Source organism: Aspergillus glaucus (assembly GCF_001890805.1).
Source record: "Aspergillus glaucus CBS 516.65 unplaced genomic scaffold ASPGLscaffold_14, whole genome shotgun sequence".
Taxonomy (NCBI): Eukaryota; Fungi; Ascomycota; class Eurotiomycetes; order Eurotiales; family Aspergillaceae; genus Aspergillus; species Aspergillus glaucus.
In genome coordinates, this window is record NW_019170466.1 from 322,163 (window position 1) to 336,072 (window position 13,910).

At 46.7% G+C, this 13,910-nt stretch overlaps 7 protein-coding genes across 7 annotated transcripts; 4 read left to right on the plus strand and 3 right to left on the minus strand.

Moving 5' to 3' along the window:
- The first annotated feature begins 399 nt into the window (after nt 1-399).
- ASPGLDRAFT_83341 (uncharacterized protein) lies at nt 400-1,090 on the plus strand. The gene is made up of 3 exons (XM_022550214.1): nt 400-609; nt 670-750; nt 818-1,090. Exons 1-3 carry the CDS (start codon nt 450-452, stop codon nt 1,015-1,017), a joined length of 441 nt encoding a protein of 146 aa, XP_022399428.1. The 5' UTR covers nt 400-449; the 3' UTR covers nt 1,018-1,090.
- Nucleotides 1,091-1,359: 269 nt separating this feature from the next.
- Nucleotides 1,360-3,839, plus strand: ASPGLDRAFT_48833 (uncharacterized protein). Its single transcript, XM_022546987.1, has 7 exons — nt 1,360-1,469; nt 1,551-1,631; nt 1,874-2,140; nt 2,218-2,282; nt 2,319-2,411; nt 3,042-3,438; nt 3,501-3,839. The coding sequence occupies exons 1-7, from the start codon at nt 1,367-1,369 to the stop codon at nt 3,611-3,613; spliced, it is 1,119 nt and encodes a 372-aa protein (XP_022399429.1). The 5' UTR covers nt 1,360-1,366; the 3' UTR covers nt 3,614-3,839.
- A 1,085-nt stretch (nt 3,840-4,924) lies between these two features.
- Nucleotides 4,925-6,230, minus strand: ASPGLDRAFT_129472 (hydroxymethylglutaryl-CoA reductase; the record flags this gene model as incomplete). Its single annotated transcript, XM_022540895.1, has 2 exons — nt 4,925-5,192; nt 5,248-6,230. The coding sequence occupies 2 exons, from the start codon at nt 6,228-6,230 to the stop codon at nt 4,925-4,927; spliced, it is 1,251 nt and encodes a 416-aa protein (XP_022399430.1).
- A 1,586-nt stretch (nt 6,231-7,816) lies between these two features.
- On the minus strand, nt 7,817-9,061 carry ASPGLDRAFT_152381 (FPP/GGPP synthase family protein). The gene is made up of 4 exons (XM_022542305.1): nt 8,912-9,061; nt 8,713-8,867; nt 8,256-8,664; nt 7,817-8,202 (listed from the first exon to the last, which is right to left on the minus strand). Exons 1-4 carry the CDS (start codon nt 8,936-8,938, stop codon nt 7,888-7,890), a joined length of 906 nt encoding a protein of 301 aa, XP_022399431.1. The 5' UTR covers nt 8,939-9,061; the 3' UTR covers nt 7,817-7,887.
- A 637-nt stretch (nt 9,062-9,698) lies between these two features.
- On the plus strand, nt 9,699-11,317 carry ASPGLDRAFT_48835 (uncharacterized protein). The gene is made up of 4 exons (XM_022546988.1): nt 9,699-9,827; nt 9,878-9,980; nt 10,028-11,088; nt 11,139-11,317. The coding sequence occupies exons 1-4, from the start codon at nt 9,714-9,716 to the stop codon at nt 11,271-11,273; spliced, it is 1,413 nt and encodes a 470-aa protein (XP_022399432.1). The 5' UTR covers nt 9,699-9,713; the 3' UTR covers nt 11,274-11,317.
- A 33-nt stretch (nt 11,318-11,350) lies between these two features.
- ASPGLDRAFT_129304 (uncharacterized protein) lies at nt 11,351-11,566 on the minus strand (the record flags this gene model as incomplete). Its single annotated transcript, XM_022540881.1, has 1 exon — nt 11,351-11,566. A coding segment is annotated over one exon (216 nt), but the record flags the coding sequence as incomplete, so codon positions are not given.
- Nucleotides 11,567-11,609: 43 nt separating this feature from the next.
- Nucleotides 11,610-13,163, plus strand: ASPGLDRAFT_26978 (uncharacterized protein; the record flags this gene model as incomplete). Its single annotated transcript, XM_022543619.1, has 5 exons — nt 11,610-11,630; nt 11,691-12,120; nt 12,173-12,411; nt 12,441-12,696; nt 13,144-13,163. 5 exons carry the CDS (start codon nt 11,610-11,612, stop codon nt 13,161-13,163), a joined length of 966 nt encoding a protein of 321 aa, XP_022399434.1.
- Nucleotides 13,164-13,910: the final 747 nt, after the last annotated feature.

The window sequence follows — 13,910 nt, forward strand, 5'->3', positions numbered from 1 at the left end:
TTGATATATGAATCGAAGCAAATGCCTCAGGACTACATTGCTGTTTCCCGTCTGGTCAAGATTATTGCGAAAGAACTTAGGGCTCAGATAAACAAGGATGTTCGAGAGTTGACGAAAGGCTTGATTTTTCAATGGCATTACAGCTATGAAAAAGGGCATGAATTTTCGGACAGACACATATAGTGATGCACGCTTTGAATGATAATTTTTTTCACAATACCTCTCCATCTCTCTCCACGGCTTCTGACACTGTCTCATAAGCCGTTGTCCGCCTTTGCATCGTATGCATTGTATGCATCCACTTTTTGTTTCCTTTTGTCAAGGGTTGAGCCCTCACGCCCTTTGATCCTGTAAACATACAAAAAAAAGTCTTTCCCACATGTTGTCCATCCTTCTTCTGTCAACTTCCTCTCTCCCAGCCTCCTCTGTCACAGCCATAACAACCCAACATGGTCTTCTCTACCCTCTTTCCCGTGGGCAGAAACCTCATTAGAGGATTCTGGCGCAGAGCCTCCTCACTTTATCATCATGTGGTCTCCGGCTTTGAGTGGCTCAAAGACAATTTCTGGGATCTGCTGAAGAAGGCTTTGAAATTCCTCTCGCGTCCTGGTAAGCATTCAAGCACCCGCTCCTTTGTCAAATGGCATATGTGATATTAATAGCAATCAGAAGTTATTGGAGTTATTGTCTTTGCTATTGCTCTGGGAATCTTGTTGGGTCTTGGATTTACAGCTGGTGGAATTGCTGCAGGTTTGTTACTCGTTCCTAGCCCCTCAGTCTTCAGTGCAAGTGGCTGACTATAAGTTCCTCTCTACAGGTTCGGCCGCAGCTGCGTATCAAGCCTTTGCTTACGGTGCGTTTACTCCAGCCGGTGGAATTTTCGCTGGCTTGACGAGTATGGCGATGACGGGACTGTACCCTCTTTTTGCTCTGGTACTTTCTGTGGTTGTTGCGGTAGTCGTGGCGGTTGTTGCGAGGATGTCTAGGCAGGGACAGGCTCAGGCTGAGACTCAGTGAATCGGATTTATCCACAGGAGTAGAATCTTGACTATCTATTTCAGAATCGATGAATAGCATGAATTCAACACACAACTTGCTCAATCCTCCCGTAATTATTTGATTTTGAACAGCGTTGGAGAAAGACATTTACAATGAAGCACACTTTTGAATTGTAACATTACACTATCATTCCATACCACTAGGGCAGGGATAAAATTGAGGGTAACTAACGATAGTTAGTCGAGCCATGAACTGACGTAATCAACAATTATGTGCTCTGTAGTTGGAGGTGTCTGCTCCTTCCACTTTCTCTTTGCTTTTCTATGCTCCTTCCGGTTCTTTGCCCTGCTCATCCATATCGTCCACCATGGCCTCGTGGCTGGGAGGTTTGAACAACCTGTTCACGACGTCACCAAGATCACCCCCATGCTTAAACGAAGACAAAATGACCAAACTAACAGTTGGCCCTTGTGGATTTTGAGGCCTTTCAGGAACGCTTCAAAAATGCTCCTGCACAGAGGGATCTTGTGTTATATTAATGTCTGTGATAGATTGGCAAATATCTTGTTGTGAGTGTTACCATCTGCTGTCATATCACTCAAGCTATAAAAAAGAGCAAATCCACCATCAAGGTATTCTATTATTCTTCCTCTACTGTTCATATAATATCCTAATCTGAATGAACTGACAGGGAATGATTCCCTGCCTGCTGAGTCCATACCTGCTGAGATATCCCCACAACTGGACACTGTTGATATGTTGGCACAGATGCTAGAACATTAGGCAATAGTCCACATCCAGGGCACTCCCGCCACCAGGAAGACATGACTGGCTCAATTGCTACAAGATCAATTGGAGACAAATCGCTGAGTAGTGTTCATGGGCCTAGGCTGGCCGCCGGCTACTGGCCGCCGTCATCCAACTGAAATCCTTGCTGACGAAAGCCACAGAACAGGGTTTACAAATGTGGGAGCAAGGGATCTGTTGACCAAGAAAAACAACGACCTTGTCTTTATTATTGATGAAGCGCAAACCACCTATGGGGAATCCCATCTTTGGTTTTCTGTCATAAAAGACTGGATGGGTCTTTCTCACAGCCCATCAATTTGTCTATTCTCTTCCTACAGCAGCCCATCCACATGTTCACCAGATTATCAAACTTCTGGCAATACATCCCATGATCCCCTATCTTATGAGCAGAGCTCTGAGTTTCTCTAGTGCTGTCCATGTGCCTGGGAGCACCACAGATTTCCCCTTTTTACAACTTTGCTGAATTTCATGATGTCATTTTCAGGTTCTCAAAGAATTGAAATCTCAAGTTTAAAATTGAGGACAATTTAAAGAATCATATCTATAGCATGACCAATGGCCATCCTGGAATGGTCCGGTCTGTGCTAGAATTTCTTGAGACTGTATGTGCCATTATCTACTTCACCCTGATAGCTTCTTACTTTCATAGGTCTATTGAAATTGTTTTAAGCATGCAAATGCTCAGTCACTTGGTGTGACGGCCCAACACCTCTGTGACGATCGTACGCTATAGGACCAGGAGAGACTTTCTCAGAAGCATCACAGTTGATGTATCATATGAGACACATCATATGTGATAGATCAACTCCGTGTCCAGATAAATACCCTCTCCTTCCTCTAGATAGATTCCGTTCTCCAGATTCGAGATTCTCGTCGATGGCTACAGTAGCATAGATAGGAACCTTGATTCAATATTATCTACTACTCCGAGCCCGTGACACTTGGCCTAGATGATGTGTGGACACACTTTGATGACAATGATGAGTTTTTCAGTTATCTAATAAAGACTGTTGTGACGGCTCAACGACCAGACAAACAGTGCCAACATGCCAAAAGATGCCATACAAGCAATATGGACAAACAAGGGCTCAATTCGCATCGCACAAAGGTTTATAGAGACTGTACTCGCCAGATAGATTTCCTCTCCTTTTTCCTTCCCAGATTCGATATTCTCGTTGATGGCTACAATAGTCAAGATAGGAATTCAGTTCGTTATTATCTTCTATTCCGAGCCCGTGACACCAACCATCATTGAGCTTTGCCTTGCCATTCTTCAACACTTTTGCAAGCAATCTCTTTATGACGCCGCCAAAATCCAGCGATTTGGGCCCTCAGGGCAAATTCGCCCACCCGAGGCCGTTTTCCAGGATGTCTTTTACCAGGCATTCTGGCAGGCGACCCAGTCGCGTATTGCTATATCCAGTGAGTGGACAGAAAAAGGTAGCAGACGCATCAATTTCTATGTAGTCAGCCCAGGCTGGGGCTTTGAGCTTCTGCAAGACAGGGACCGAATAGAAGATCACTGCGCCAGGTTTCAAAAGCATGGAATATATCACCCCTGGATCCAAGCACATAGTCTGCATGAGTGGATAATGCTTGATTGTCATCATTCCAAACCCATAACAACATGTAAGGAACCCGGCCCCGTTGCTCAGTCAGTTATCAACCACTAAGCTAATGATCATCTTCAGACCCAAACCAGCCCAACTTGTGGAGGGTTGTTTTCCTGGAGGAGTATTCATGCATTCTGGTCCTGGATTGCAAGAACCAACACTTAGCGGAATTTGGGCTAGTAAACAGATGATCTATTCATTGACTTCTGGAGCTGAGATGCAACATCTATGTTTGGAGAAATATCACTGGCTTGGGAGCGCCGAGCGCGGTGCCTTCATGATGACACACTGGTTAGAAGATATGGTTTAAGGATTTATTTATCAGACTACATGTATTGATACCCAGCAGAGCAGACAAGTGTGGTGTATGTTCTGCCTTTTATTTCTTTTTCTGAATGAGCAATGCTATGTCAAGGGCAATTGGAAAGACACGGTAGAATATAGGATAGATATAAGTAGACAGAAGAGAGTCAAGAAGGATATTTGTCTATCCTACATGGGGGTAATGGCTTGAGCTTCTAGTCAGAGGCCCCTCAGAGGTGGTTGGGGTTTCACAGAGACTGTTGGTGAATAAGGAATTTCTGCCCATGGCCTGTGAGGGGACAATTGGATAGTCTATCCCTTGGACCAATGTTGGGACTGCTCAAATGGACATTGTCAAGAGCCACAGAGGTGTTCATCAATGTTGTATCTGCAGTGACCCTGGGTCCTTCTTGCTTGGTTCAATGGTCGTCCAAATGGAGAGCATCAAGGTGGCTGATGGTCGGATCATCAGTTCCTTCTTCATATACAATTGTCTTGTCAAGATTTGTCAACACAAGCAGCTGGGTCGGATGCATCACATGTCCCGTTGATGGAAGGTGGGCCACCGTTCCAGGCCAGGGAGGATCAAGGATTCTGGGATCAATAAGATCAGGGGTCGTACGGAGAGAACTCAAAAGAGAATTGGCGGCTGAAATGTCAGCTGTGCTAGACTTACTGGCCGAGCTGCCCTGTGCATCACTGCTCGAGTAGGAGGGAGGGCATGGATATTCCCAGATCAAGTGAGGTTCAAACCCATCAGTTTTTGGCTTGCGTCATTTGATATGGACACCAGGAATGGTGTGGGTATTTGGGATGGTGAATATGGCGCTACGGTCAAACTATCCGCGCAAAATAGAGAGGGGTGAGTAACTGAGCACTGAGTGGGCCATGAGCAGGCCCTGAGTGCTCACTGAGCAAGCCTCTGAGCACCCTCATAATAGCGGCGGCATCCAGAACGGGAAGGTCCCAGTGGTCCTAGAAAATCAAGTTCGTATAGGAACATATATAATACTTCATAAATTTCAATTGTAACGGTGGGCTTGACAATTCCTCCAACATGAAGTCTTACAATATGCATCAGAAGTATAGAGAGCATATCTACCATTAAACAGCCACTGTCAAATACCAGAAGTAAAATCATGACAAAACTCTCATTCAATCTATTAAATCTATCACTCGCAATAAACAAACCATAAAAACTAATTCTTCTTCCGGTTATGCGCCAAATGGCTCTTCACCAACGACCCAGCCGCCAAAGCAGAACACAAACTCAACTCGCCCGCCAACACACCAGACGCAATTATGAGCGCAAGCTTCTGTGCGTTTCCGCCCGGGTTTTCATAATCGGCACCTTGGATGCCCAACATTCCTAGCATTGCCTTTTGGGGACCGAGGACGGTTCCGCCGCCGACGGTGCCGACTTCGATGGAGGGCATGTACACGGAGATTTGGAGGTTGCCGTCGACGCTGTTTCGCGTTAGTAACCTAGGCAAGGTTCGGTGAGGGAGGATGGAAGACTTACTTCTTCATAACAGTTAGAGTATTACTGCTTTGCACATTCTGCGCCGGGTCTTGACCAGTGGCGAGGAAAATCGCCGTGACGACATTAGCAGCGTGGGCGTTGAATCCACCCAAAGCACCCGCAACGGCACTGCCGATCAGATTCTTGGACGTGTTGAGTTCGACCAGGCTCTCGACGTCTGTCTTGAGGATCTTCCGGACGACATCAGCGGGGATCGTTGCTTGCGCGCTGACAGTTTTCCCACGTCCTTCAATCCAGTTGATTGCTGCTGCCTTTTTGTCAGAGCAGTAGTTTCCTGACAATGAGACAATCTGCATATCGTCGAACCCGCTCTCCACCATCACCTCGAGAACGCGTTCAACGCCCTTGGAGATCATATTCATGCCCATTGCGTCACCGGTGCGCGACTTGAAGCGGATGTACAGGTCAGACCCGACGACGGTTGTCTTCAGACTCTGGAGACGGGCAAAGCGACTTGTGGAGTTAAACGAGGACTCGACGAGAGCAAAGCCAGCTTCAGAGTCCAGCCATGCCTTTGCTGCGCCTGCTTGTGCGAGAGAGCGGAATCGGACGAGAGGGGCTCGTGTCATGCCGTCGTCCATGAGGACGGTGGAGACGCCCCCTCCGGCGTTGATGGCCATGCAGCCGCGGTTTGTGCTGGCGACGAGAGCGCCTTCTGTGGTAGCCATGGGGAGGAAGACGTTTCTGCCGTCGACGTTGATGGGGCCTGCGACGCCGAGGGGGAGGGGCATGTAGCCGATGACGTTCTCGCAGCAGGCGCCTAGCACGGCTTGGTAGTCGTAGTGCTGGTATGGGAGGGCGCAGCTCTCGAGGGGAAAGTCGATTTGCTTGGTGGCTTCATGGTTGGCGACGATTGAGCGACGGAGTTTGACGGCGCGTTCGGGGTCTTGGAGGGCTTTTTCGAGGAAGTAGAGGGGGATGGTGCCTTGAGCACCGAGCTGGATGATTTGATTCTCGGGCATTTCGCGGATTTCGGCGTCGCTGGGGCGTGTGCTGGAGCTCTTTTGTTGGGTTTCTGGTTTAGCTGGACTGGGAGTCTGCTTGGACGATGCAGTGATGGGATGTCGAAGTGGTTGTACAGCTCTCTTCGCTGGCCTGGTAAGAGACAGATTGTCCTGCTGCGATGAGCTGCTACCAGGAATCCACTGTCCATAAACCATCCCCAGTGCCAAAACAGTCGCAGCAGCGAGTTGCACCAGCAGCTTCACGATAGTCGTGCTAGATACAGTCAAGGAAGACGGACTCTTCACGGGTGCACCGAGTATGATGTTCTTTTCGATGGCATCATTCAGCCAGATCCCAGACCGGTTCATCACATCATTGATATGCCCGCATTGGAAGAGGTATCCTTGCTGGACAGCATCGTCTGTGGCTCTTGGAGATGCAACTCTGGTAGGAGTGGAGACTTGGGGGTCTCGTTTCATGATGAGGACTTGATTGTGTGCCATGTCGGTGTTGCTGCATGCATGACGAAGGGCATTGAGCCATCCATGGCTTCCGTGATGGTGGGGAGGGGTTCTATGAGTGTTGCCTGCATTCCACGTCTATACACATTAGCAAAATCCCTTCACTTGAGTGTAGTAGAACTTACAGCAGCAACATGCGAATCACCATGAGGGTGAGAGTACAATCCCCAAGCCTCATATTGGTGGAGATCCGGTTTTAACGACAGCGAGTTGAAATCGCGAGCTGGTCTGGATACCGTCCACGAGAGACAGGCGTAGATAACAGCAGCACTGGCGACTGCGCGAACAGTCTTCTTGTGCCGTTTGAGAGAGTCGATGAATACCTTTTTCGAAGTAGCGAATCCAAAAGGCAAAGGCAAGATAGACGGACTGGAAACGTCCATTTTTTATCTATAAAAAGCAAGTCTAAACACGCAACGAGAGCAAAGAGTAGAGAGCAAAGAGTAGAGAGCAGTCATTGAAGAAAATAAACAAAACATGAAGAAATATAATAATTGATTTAATTAATTGAATACTAAAGCATGAAGCAATATACTTATAACAATATCTATACAAAAAATGCATAAGCCGGGGTCATCCACGTCCTTCTCCTAAGAAGGATTGAAGGATCGCTGGGATCCGAAATCGCCCCCATCTGCATCCACAGGGACTCTGCATGCTGGATTAGAAATGGAGGAGTCTAGAATGCTTCTGGATTAACTGAGGCTGTAAAAAGAGTTTATTTGTGAGGAATTCTTATCCGCAGTGTCTTGGTGGGGGGTTTATTGGTGTGTGCCCGATGAGGCTTATCTGTATGCAATCTATTGTGTTCTCTAAGCAAGAATATTATCCTGCAGAATAAATTGATTATACTGGGGATGCTTATCTGTATCGGTTGGATTGACAGCGTTTTTGTATCATCCACCAAGTTTGAATCTGGTTTTTAATAATAAAATAAAAGAAAATATTCATTGAAATAGTAGTCTCCATTTAAAATTCTATAAACTGGAATATAGTATTACACAGAAATGCAACTGTACTACTGATTGACCGTAGATTATTCTCAAGATAATTGCATTAAAAAACAGTATATTCAATATATTCTATGACATAACCAGAAAACTCCATATAACAATCTGTATAACCAAAAAACACTACATCCTCATATATCCATCTATCCACACCTCTCCAAACTGTTAAGCATAAGATCCAACAACCCCTCCAAATGCGCATTCGGCCGCTTACTCTCCGCAAGCAACTCCCGCGCCTTTCGATCCAGCCCGTACAGAACATACTTCGTGTATTCGAGACTGCCCGATCTCTCCAGAATATGCACGGCCTGTTTCTTCACGGCCATGTCTTCCGTCTTCATGCGCATCATGTCGATCAGGTCGTCTTTGTTCGGGTTTTCGGCCCAGATGGCGTGGCAGATGGGGAAGGAGAATTTGCCTTCGGTTAGGTCTTCGAAGAAGCCTTTTTGGGAGGCCATCTAGGCATGTTAGTATGGAATACAGAGATGGTGTAAATGGGAAGGGGAAATACCTTCTCCTCACGAATATTCTTATAATCATCCAGGATCTGAAAATACAAGCCCAACACATCAACCAACTGTCCAACCTCGACCGTCTGCTTACTAGCAGCCTGTAGTAAACGATTAATCAGTCTGAACAGACCACCTGTCTTGTTCGCAATCATCTGTAGATAATCCTCTTCAGATGGAGGGAGGAGATTGTCTCGCCAGAACAGCTCCATGCCCTGGCCGCGGTGGAGGTTTATCATTTCGTCGTTGAATACAGAGACTGCCTGCGGCCAGTTGCGCAGGCCAAAGAGCAATTCCTGTGCTTGGAAGTAGACGTAGTTGGCCGAGTTGATGGTTTGGGCTGTATCGTAGACTTCGTGGGCGCAGGGCATGCCGCGGCGGAGTTTGGAGCTGTCTTGGATGTCGTCGATTCTGGATTATTAGAATATGAACTGTATGAAGAGGATAGGATGGACATACAAGAGAGATGCATTATGAGCCATGGTCACTGCATCAGCAATGAGCTTGCTGGTCTGCTCATCAACCTGATACCACACATTAAAGGCATTCAGAAGCTGTCGTCGAATCTCCTTGCCAGGAATGCCAGCAACATAGTCATATGGTTCTCGAACAACCTACACAAATCAGCATGAAAGAACAAGACTCGAGTAGAACTTACAGTTTCATTCTCCTCCTTCCACTCCATCGACAACTTCTCATCAATCGATCCAACATTCTCGTGAAGCTCAGGCAGATGGGCATCGGATGTTGAAGTCACAGAGTGGTCGGCGCTGTGGGCGCTCGACAGCGAGTCGTGCGATGCATGGCTGGTGTGGCTTGCTTGGGAGAGATATTCCTGAAGCATATAATGGCTCTCTGGCTTTTCGTAGAGGCCATTCGAGTAGATGAGGTTGTCGTAGAAATCAATCAAGTTGGACTGCATGGTGGGTTTGAGGGGGGTTGTTGTGTCGGACATGATGATAGTGTGTAGAGATATTTAGATGGTGATACTGCCAATTTAGTGATTAACTTATCGATTAAGATGATACTCAAGATAACAATATATATAGATATAGATATAGATATAGATATAGATACCGATGTAGTAGTAGTTGTAGTTGTAGTTGTTGTATAGAATGTTCGTAACGTAAGCCGGAGGGAGCGAAGGATCAACGTTCGGATCCACACCAGATGGACTCTTCATCCTCATCCACTTCCATGAATGAGGAGATATCGTATTCTACATGATAGCAATGGATTGATATCGGACTGTTGGAATTCTGACTTCCGTTGTATGGAGCGTCGAGACATAAATAGAGGGACAGACGCAGAATAGACACTCAGACAGACCAACAAAACAATAAAGCAACAAAGCAACAAAAGAACAAAACATCAACAATTCAATTGAAAAAAAAAAAAAAGAAAAGAAAAGAAAAGAAAAAATAACTTATTTACCATCATTTATTCAATAATTAATCAAGATGCCTATTGCCACCGCCAGCCCGACTCTGAGCGCTGCCTCTGCTGGCACTTATCTCAGAGCCTCCCCCGCCAACGTCGGCATCAAAGCCATTGAGATTTACGTTCCCAACAGAGTGAGTTTCTACACTTCTCTTCCTTTATTAACAGTATTCTAACAGTCTAGTGTGTCGATCAATCCGACTTGGAAGCCCACGATGGTGTTGCACAGGGTAAATATGTCGTTGGTCTGGGACAGAAGCGCATGGGTTTCTGCGACGACAGAGAGGGTGAGATTAATCAATCTACATCAGAATACACCACACTAACAGCACAGACATCTACTCCATCACTCTGACTGCCGTATCCTCTCTTCTCAAAAAATACAACATCCACCCCAACAGCATCGGCCGCCTCGAAGTCGGCACAGAAACCCTCATCGACAAGTCCAAGTCCGTCAAGAGTGTGCTTATGCAACTCTTCTCCGACCACAACACCAACATCGAAGGCATCGACACCATCAACGCCTGCTACGGAGGTACTAATGCTCTTTTCAACGCTGCCAACTGGGTCGAGTCGTCTTCGTGGGACGGTCGCGACGCTATCGTCATCGCAGGAGACATTGCCATCTACGGCCGTGGAGCTGCGAGACCAACTGGTGGTGCTGGGGCTGTTGCAATGCTGGTTGGGCCTAATGCGCCTCTTTCTCTGCAGCCTGTTCGGGGTAGTTTCATGAAGCATGTGTATGACTTTTACAAGCCGAACCTGCAGAGCGAGTATCCCATTGTGCAGGGTCATTACTCGCTCGAGTGCTACACCAGGGCTATCGATGCTTGCTACAAGGCGTACAAGGAGCGTGAACAGGCATTCTCCACCTCTCTGGAAGATGAAGAAGAAAAGGAGAAAACCATCGAAGATAGATTCGACTTTATGTGCTTCCACTCGCCCACAGCCAAGCTGGTCTCCAAATCATTCGCAAGACTCGCATACAACGACTTCAAGGCCCAGCCAGACGCACCGCAGTTTGCCAACATCGATCCCGCCCTGAAGGACATGGCCTACGATGCCTCTCTCACCGATCGAACCGTCGAAAAGGCCTTCATGTCCTACACGACCAAGACCTTCCAGCAGCGTGTGGCTCCTGCTATGATGGGCCCGACTCAATGCGGCAATATGTACACTGCCAGTCTGTACTCTGGTCTGGCCAGTCTGCTCAGCAATGTCAACTCGAAGGATCTCATGAGCAAGAATGTCGGCATGTTCAGCTATGGATCGGGTCTTGCCAGTACTCTGTTCTCGCTGCAGGTGGTGGGCGATACAACCCAGATGCAGTCTGCATTGAACTTTAACGAGCGCTTGGAGAATCGGATTGTTGCATCGCCGACTGAATATGAAAAGGTGAGTTGTCTATCTTTACCTTATAAATGTGGTGATACTAATATATGTAGGCAATGTGGCTGCGAGAGAAGATCCACCTGCAGAACAACTACACTCTGTATGGCGACATTTCCCACCTCCTGCCGGGCACATACTATCTGACCAGCATCGACAAGGACTACCAGCGCCGCTATGAAATTGCCTGATAGTACATACACATAACCTGATTGTACATACACATAAATTCCTATAGATGTTACTTAATATATTTCCTTATTTATTGTTACAACTGCTCCGGAACAGGCGATAGTAAATCTTCCCCCAGAACAGCCCTTCTCACATTCTCCATCGCCCATTCTTCCATCTTCCCCAATGTCTCCATCGTATGAGTCTCAAGATGAGGAACCATTAAAGCGGGATTATTCTTAATCAACTTCTCGTTCACCACCGGTTCTTTCTCATAAACATCCAATCCCACTGCAGCAATCCTAGCTGGCCGATTCTTTACTGGATTCGGTGTTGGTTTGCTCTCTGCAACAGGTATGTTTCTGTCATCTCAAGGGGTATATATCTTATACTAACTCGAGCAAGTCCCCCTTTATCAATCCGAAACCTCTCCTAAGTGGATTCGTGGTACCATTGTCGGTGCCTATCAGCTGGCCATCACTATTGGCTTGTTGGTGGCCGCCATCGTCAACAATGCAACCAAGGACCGCGATAACACTGGTTCCTACCGAATCCCTGTTGCTGTCCAGTTCGTATGGGCTATCATTCTTGTCGCCGGCATGCTGGTCCTTCCCGAAACCCCGCGGTTTTTGATCAAACAAGACAAGCATGAAGCCGCGGCTAAATCTCTCGCACGTCTCCGTCGGATCGACATCGGTGATCAGGCCATTGTCGAGGAGCTCGCAGAGATCCAGGCCAACCATGACTATGAAATGAGCGTGGGCAAAGCAACCTACCTCGAGATCTTCCGCGGGTCTATTGGACGTCGACTGGCAACCGGTTGCGGTGTTCAGGCCCTTCAGCAACTAGCTGGTGTCAACTTTATCTGTACGTTGTATCTCACTTTCAAACATACTTTCTGTTGCTAACCTAATCCCAGTCTACTATGGCACCACCTTCTTCGAACACTCGGGCATCAAGGATGGTTTCATCATTACCTTGATTACAAACATTGTTAACGTAGTATCGACCTTCCCCGGTCTCTACATGGTTGAGAAGTGGGGTCGTCAGCCTCTTCTCATGTTCGGAGCGGTCAGCATGTGCGTCAGCCAACTCATCGTCGCTATCGTCGGCACCGCAACCTCCTCGGACGTATCAAACAAGGTTCTCATCGCCTTCGTATGTATCTATATTTTCTTCTTCGCCAGCTCGTGGGGGCCTGTTGCCTGGGTGGTGACTGGCGAGCTCTATTCTCTCAAAGCCCGTGCCAAATGTCTCTCCAGTCCAAGGTTTTCTTCATCTGGGGTGGTTTCTGCTTCATCGCTGCTGTGTTTGTCTACACCTGCATCTACGAAACCAAGGGCCTCAGTTTGGAGGAGGTTGACGAGCTTTACCACAAGGTCCCTGTGGCCTGGAAGTCCAAGGGCTTTGTGCCATCGTCCAACTACGCGGATATGATGGATGGTACTGAGAAGGGACGTATTGACCACGTGTCACGGGCTCGGACCAGTAGATATTAATGAATTGATATTCCTATCTAAACTAGTGTAGCCATCGACGAGAATATCGAATCTGGGGAGGAAAAAAGGAGAGGAAATCTATCTGGCGAGTACAGTCTCTATAAACCTTTGTGCGATGCGGATTGAGCCCTTGTTTGTCCATATTGCTTGTATGGCATCTTTTGGCACTGTTTGCCTGGTCGTTGAGCCGTCACACCACGTGGAGAAGGCGTAGTGGGTTGTGGTTGATTTTGGTTTCTCTTTTCTTGTCAGATTTTGCGATTTATGGAACTATGGGATTGGGCGCTGGAATATATCTATATAAAAGACTCGCTGAACAGATTATATTTATACGGCTGAATGATATCATAAACAATAACTATGCTTACTTGATCTAATAATAGAGTCACAGCCTTACCCTGCCACAATTGAGAATATCTTTATGGCAGTAACATTCCTATATTCTCATTTCTATTACAATTCCACTCAAATATATCCTATCATAATCATAATTGATATAATCAATGTCGACGCCTCCAACATCTATTCAATGACCATCTCCAAAAATATACCATATACCCGAATAAATCAACACTATGTCCAACTTTCATACCCCAGAGGAAGAGCGCGAACTAGTCGAAACCCTTAATAAAGTCCTTTAAGCCGCCTCACAGCCACTATCATGCGTCTTCACTGGATCTCTTCGATTGTCGCCCGAGGAGGAGGCTGAAATGGATGAACGCCTCGATGCCAAAAGTACACGTCATCGTCGTCATTTATATCTCTCTTTACTGAGGAGGCCTTCTTTTTTGGTTATAATATTTTGTTTTCTTCTTTTCCTGTCTTGTCTTTGGTATTTCTTTGCTTGAACCTTTGGTGTGTACCTTGGGGCCTTATATATCAGGCAGGACTGCTCTAACTAGTTAACTACAAGGCAGCTAGATACCTATCTCTCATTCATATTGAGATTTCGTTCAAACATATCCACCACAATAATAATCGATATACTCAATACTATCAACTTCCCCAACATCCATTCAACGAGCATTGTCGAAAATATATCACTGTCACAACCTAGCTTCTCTTCGTATCGTAACCTAAGGTTCTAGTTAGTTAAGTCTCAGTTGGGGCACTCACCTGAGTGTCCTTCGTCGTCGTCGTTATATCGATAATGACCCT

Excerpts from the sequence above, each read along its gene's own strand:
- ASPGLDRAFT_48833 (XM_022546987.1), top strand. The coding sequence starts at position 1,367 with ATGGCCTCGTGGCTGGGAGGTTTGAACAACCTGTTCACGACGTCACCA. Across the intron at positions 2,283-2,318 it reads ACTTTGCTGAATTTCATGAT|TTTAAAATTGAGGACAATTT; the intron begins GTCATTTTCAGG and ends TGAAATCTCAAG. Across the intron at positions 2,412-3,041 it reads TGCTAGAATTTCTTGAGACT|CCCGTGACACCAACCATCAT; the intron begins GTATGTGCCATT and ends TTCTATTCCGAG.
- ASPGLDRAFT_83341 (XM_022550214.1), top strand. The coding sequence starts at position 450 with ATGGTCTTCTCTACCCTCTTTCCCGTGGGCAGAAACCTCATTAGAGGA. Across the intron at positions 610-669 it reads GAAATTCCTCTCGCGTCCTG|AAGTTATTGGAGTTATTGTC; the intron begins GTAAGCATTCAA and ends AATAGCAATCAG. Across the intron at positions 751-817 it reads AGCTGGTGGAATTGCTGCAG|GTTCGGCCGCAGCTGCGTAT; the intron begins GTTTGTTACTCG and ends TCCTCTCTACAG.
- ASPGLDRAFT_48835 (XM_022546988.1), top strand. The coding sequence starts at position 9,714 with ATGCCTATTGCCACCGCCAGCCCGACTCTGAGCGCTGCCTCTGCTGGC. Across the intron at positions 9,828-9,877 it reads AGATTTACGTTCCCAACAGA|TGTGTCGATCAATCCGACTT; the intron begins GTGAGTTTCTAC and ends CTAACAGTCTAG. Across the intron at positions 11,089-11,138 it reads CGCCGACTGAATATGAAAAG|GCAATGTGGCTGCGAGAGAA; the intron begins GTGAGTTGTCTA and ends TAATATATGTAG.
- ASPGLDRAFT_152381 (XM_022542305.1), bottom strand. The coding sequence starts at position 8,938 with ATGGAGTGGAAGGAGGAGAATGAAACT. Across the intron at positions 8,665-8,712 it reads GCTCATAATGCATCTCTCTT|AATCGACGACATCCAAGACA; the intron begins GTATGTCCATCC and ends CTAATAATCCAG. Across the intron at positions 8,203-8,255 it reads AGAATATTCGTGAGGAGAAG|ATGGCCTCCCAAAAAGGCTT; the intron begins GTATTTCCCCTT and ends TAACATGCCTAG.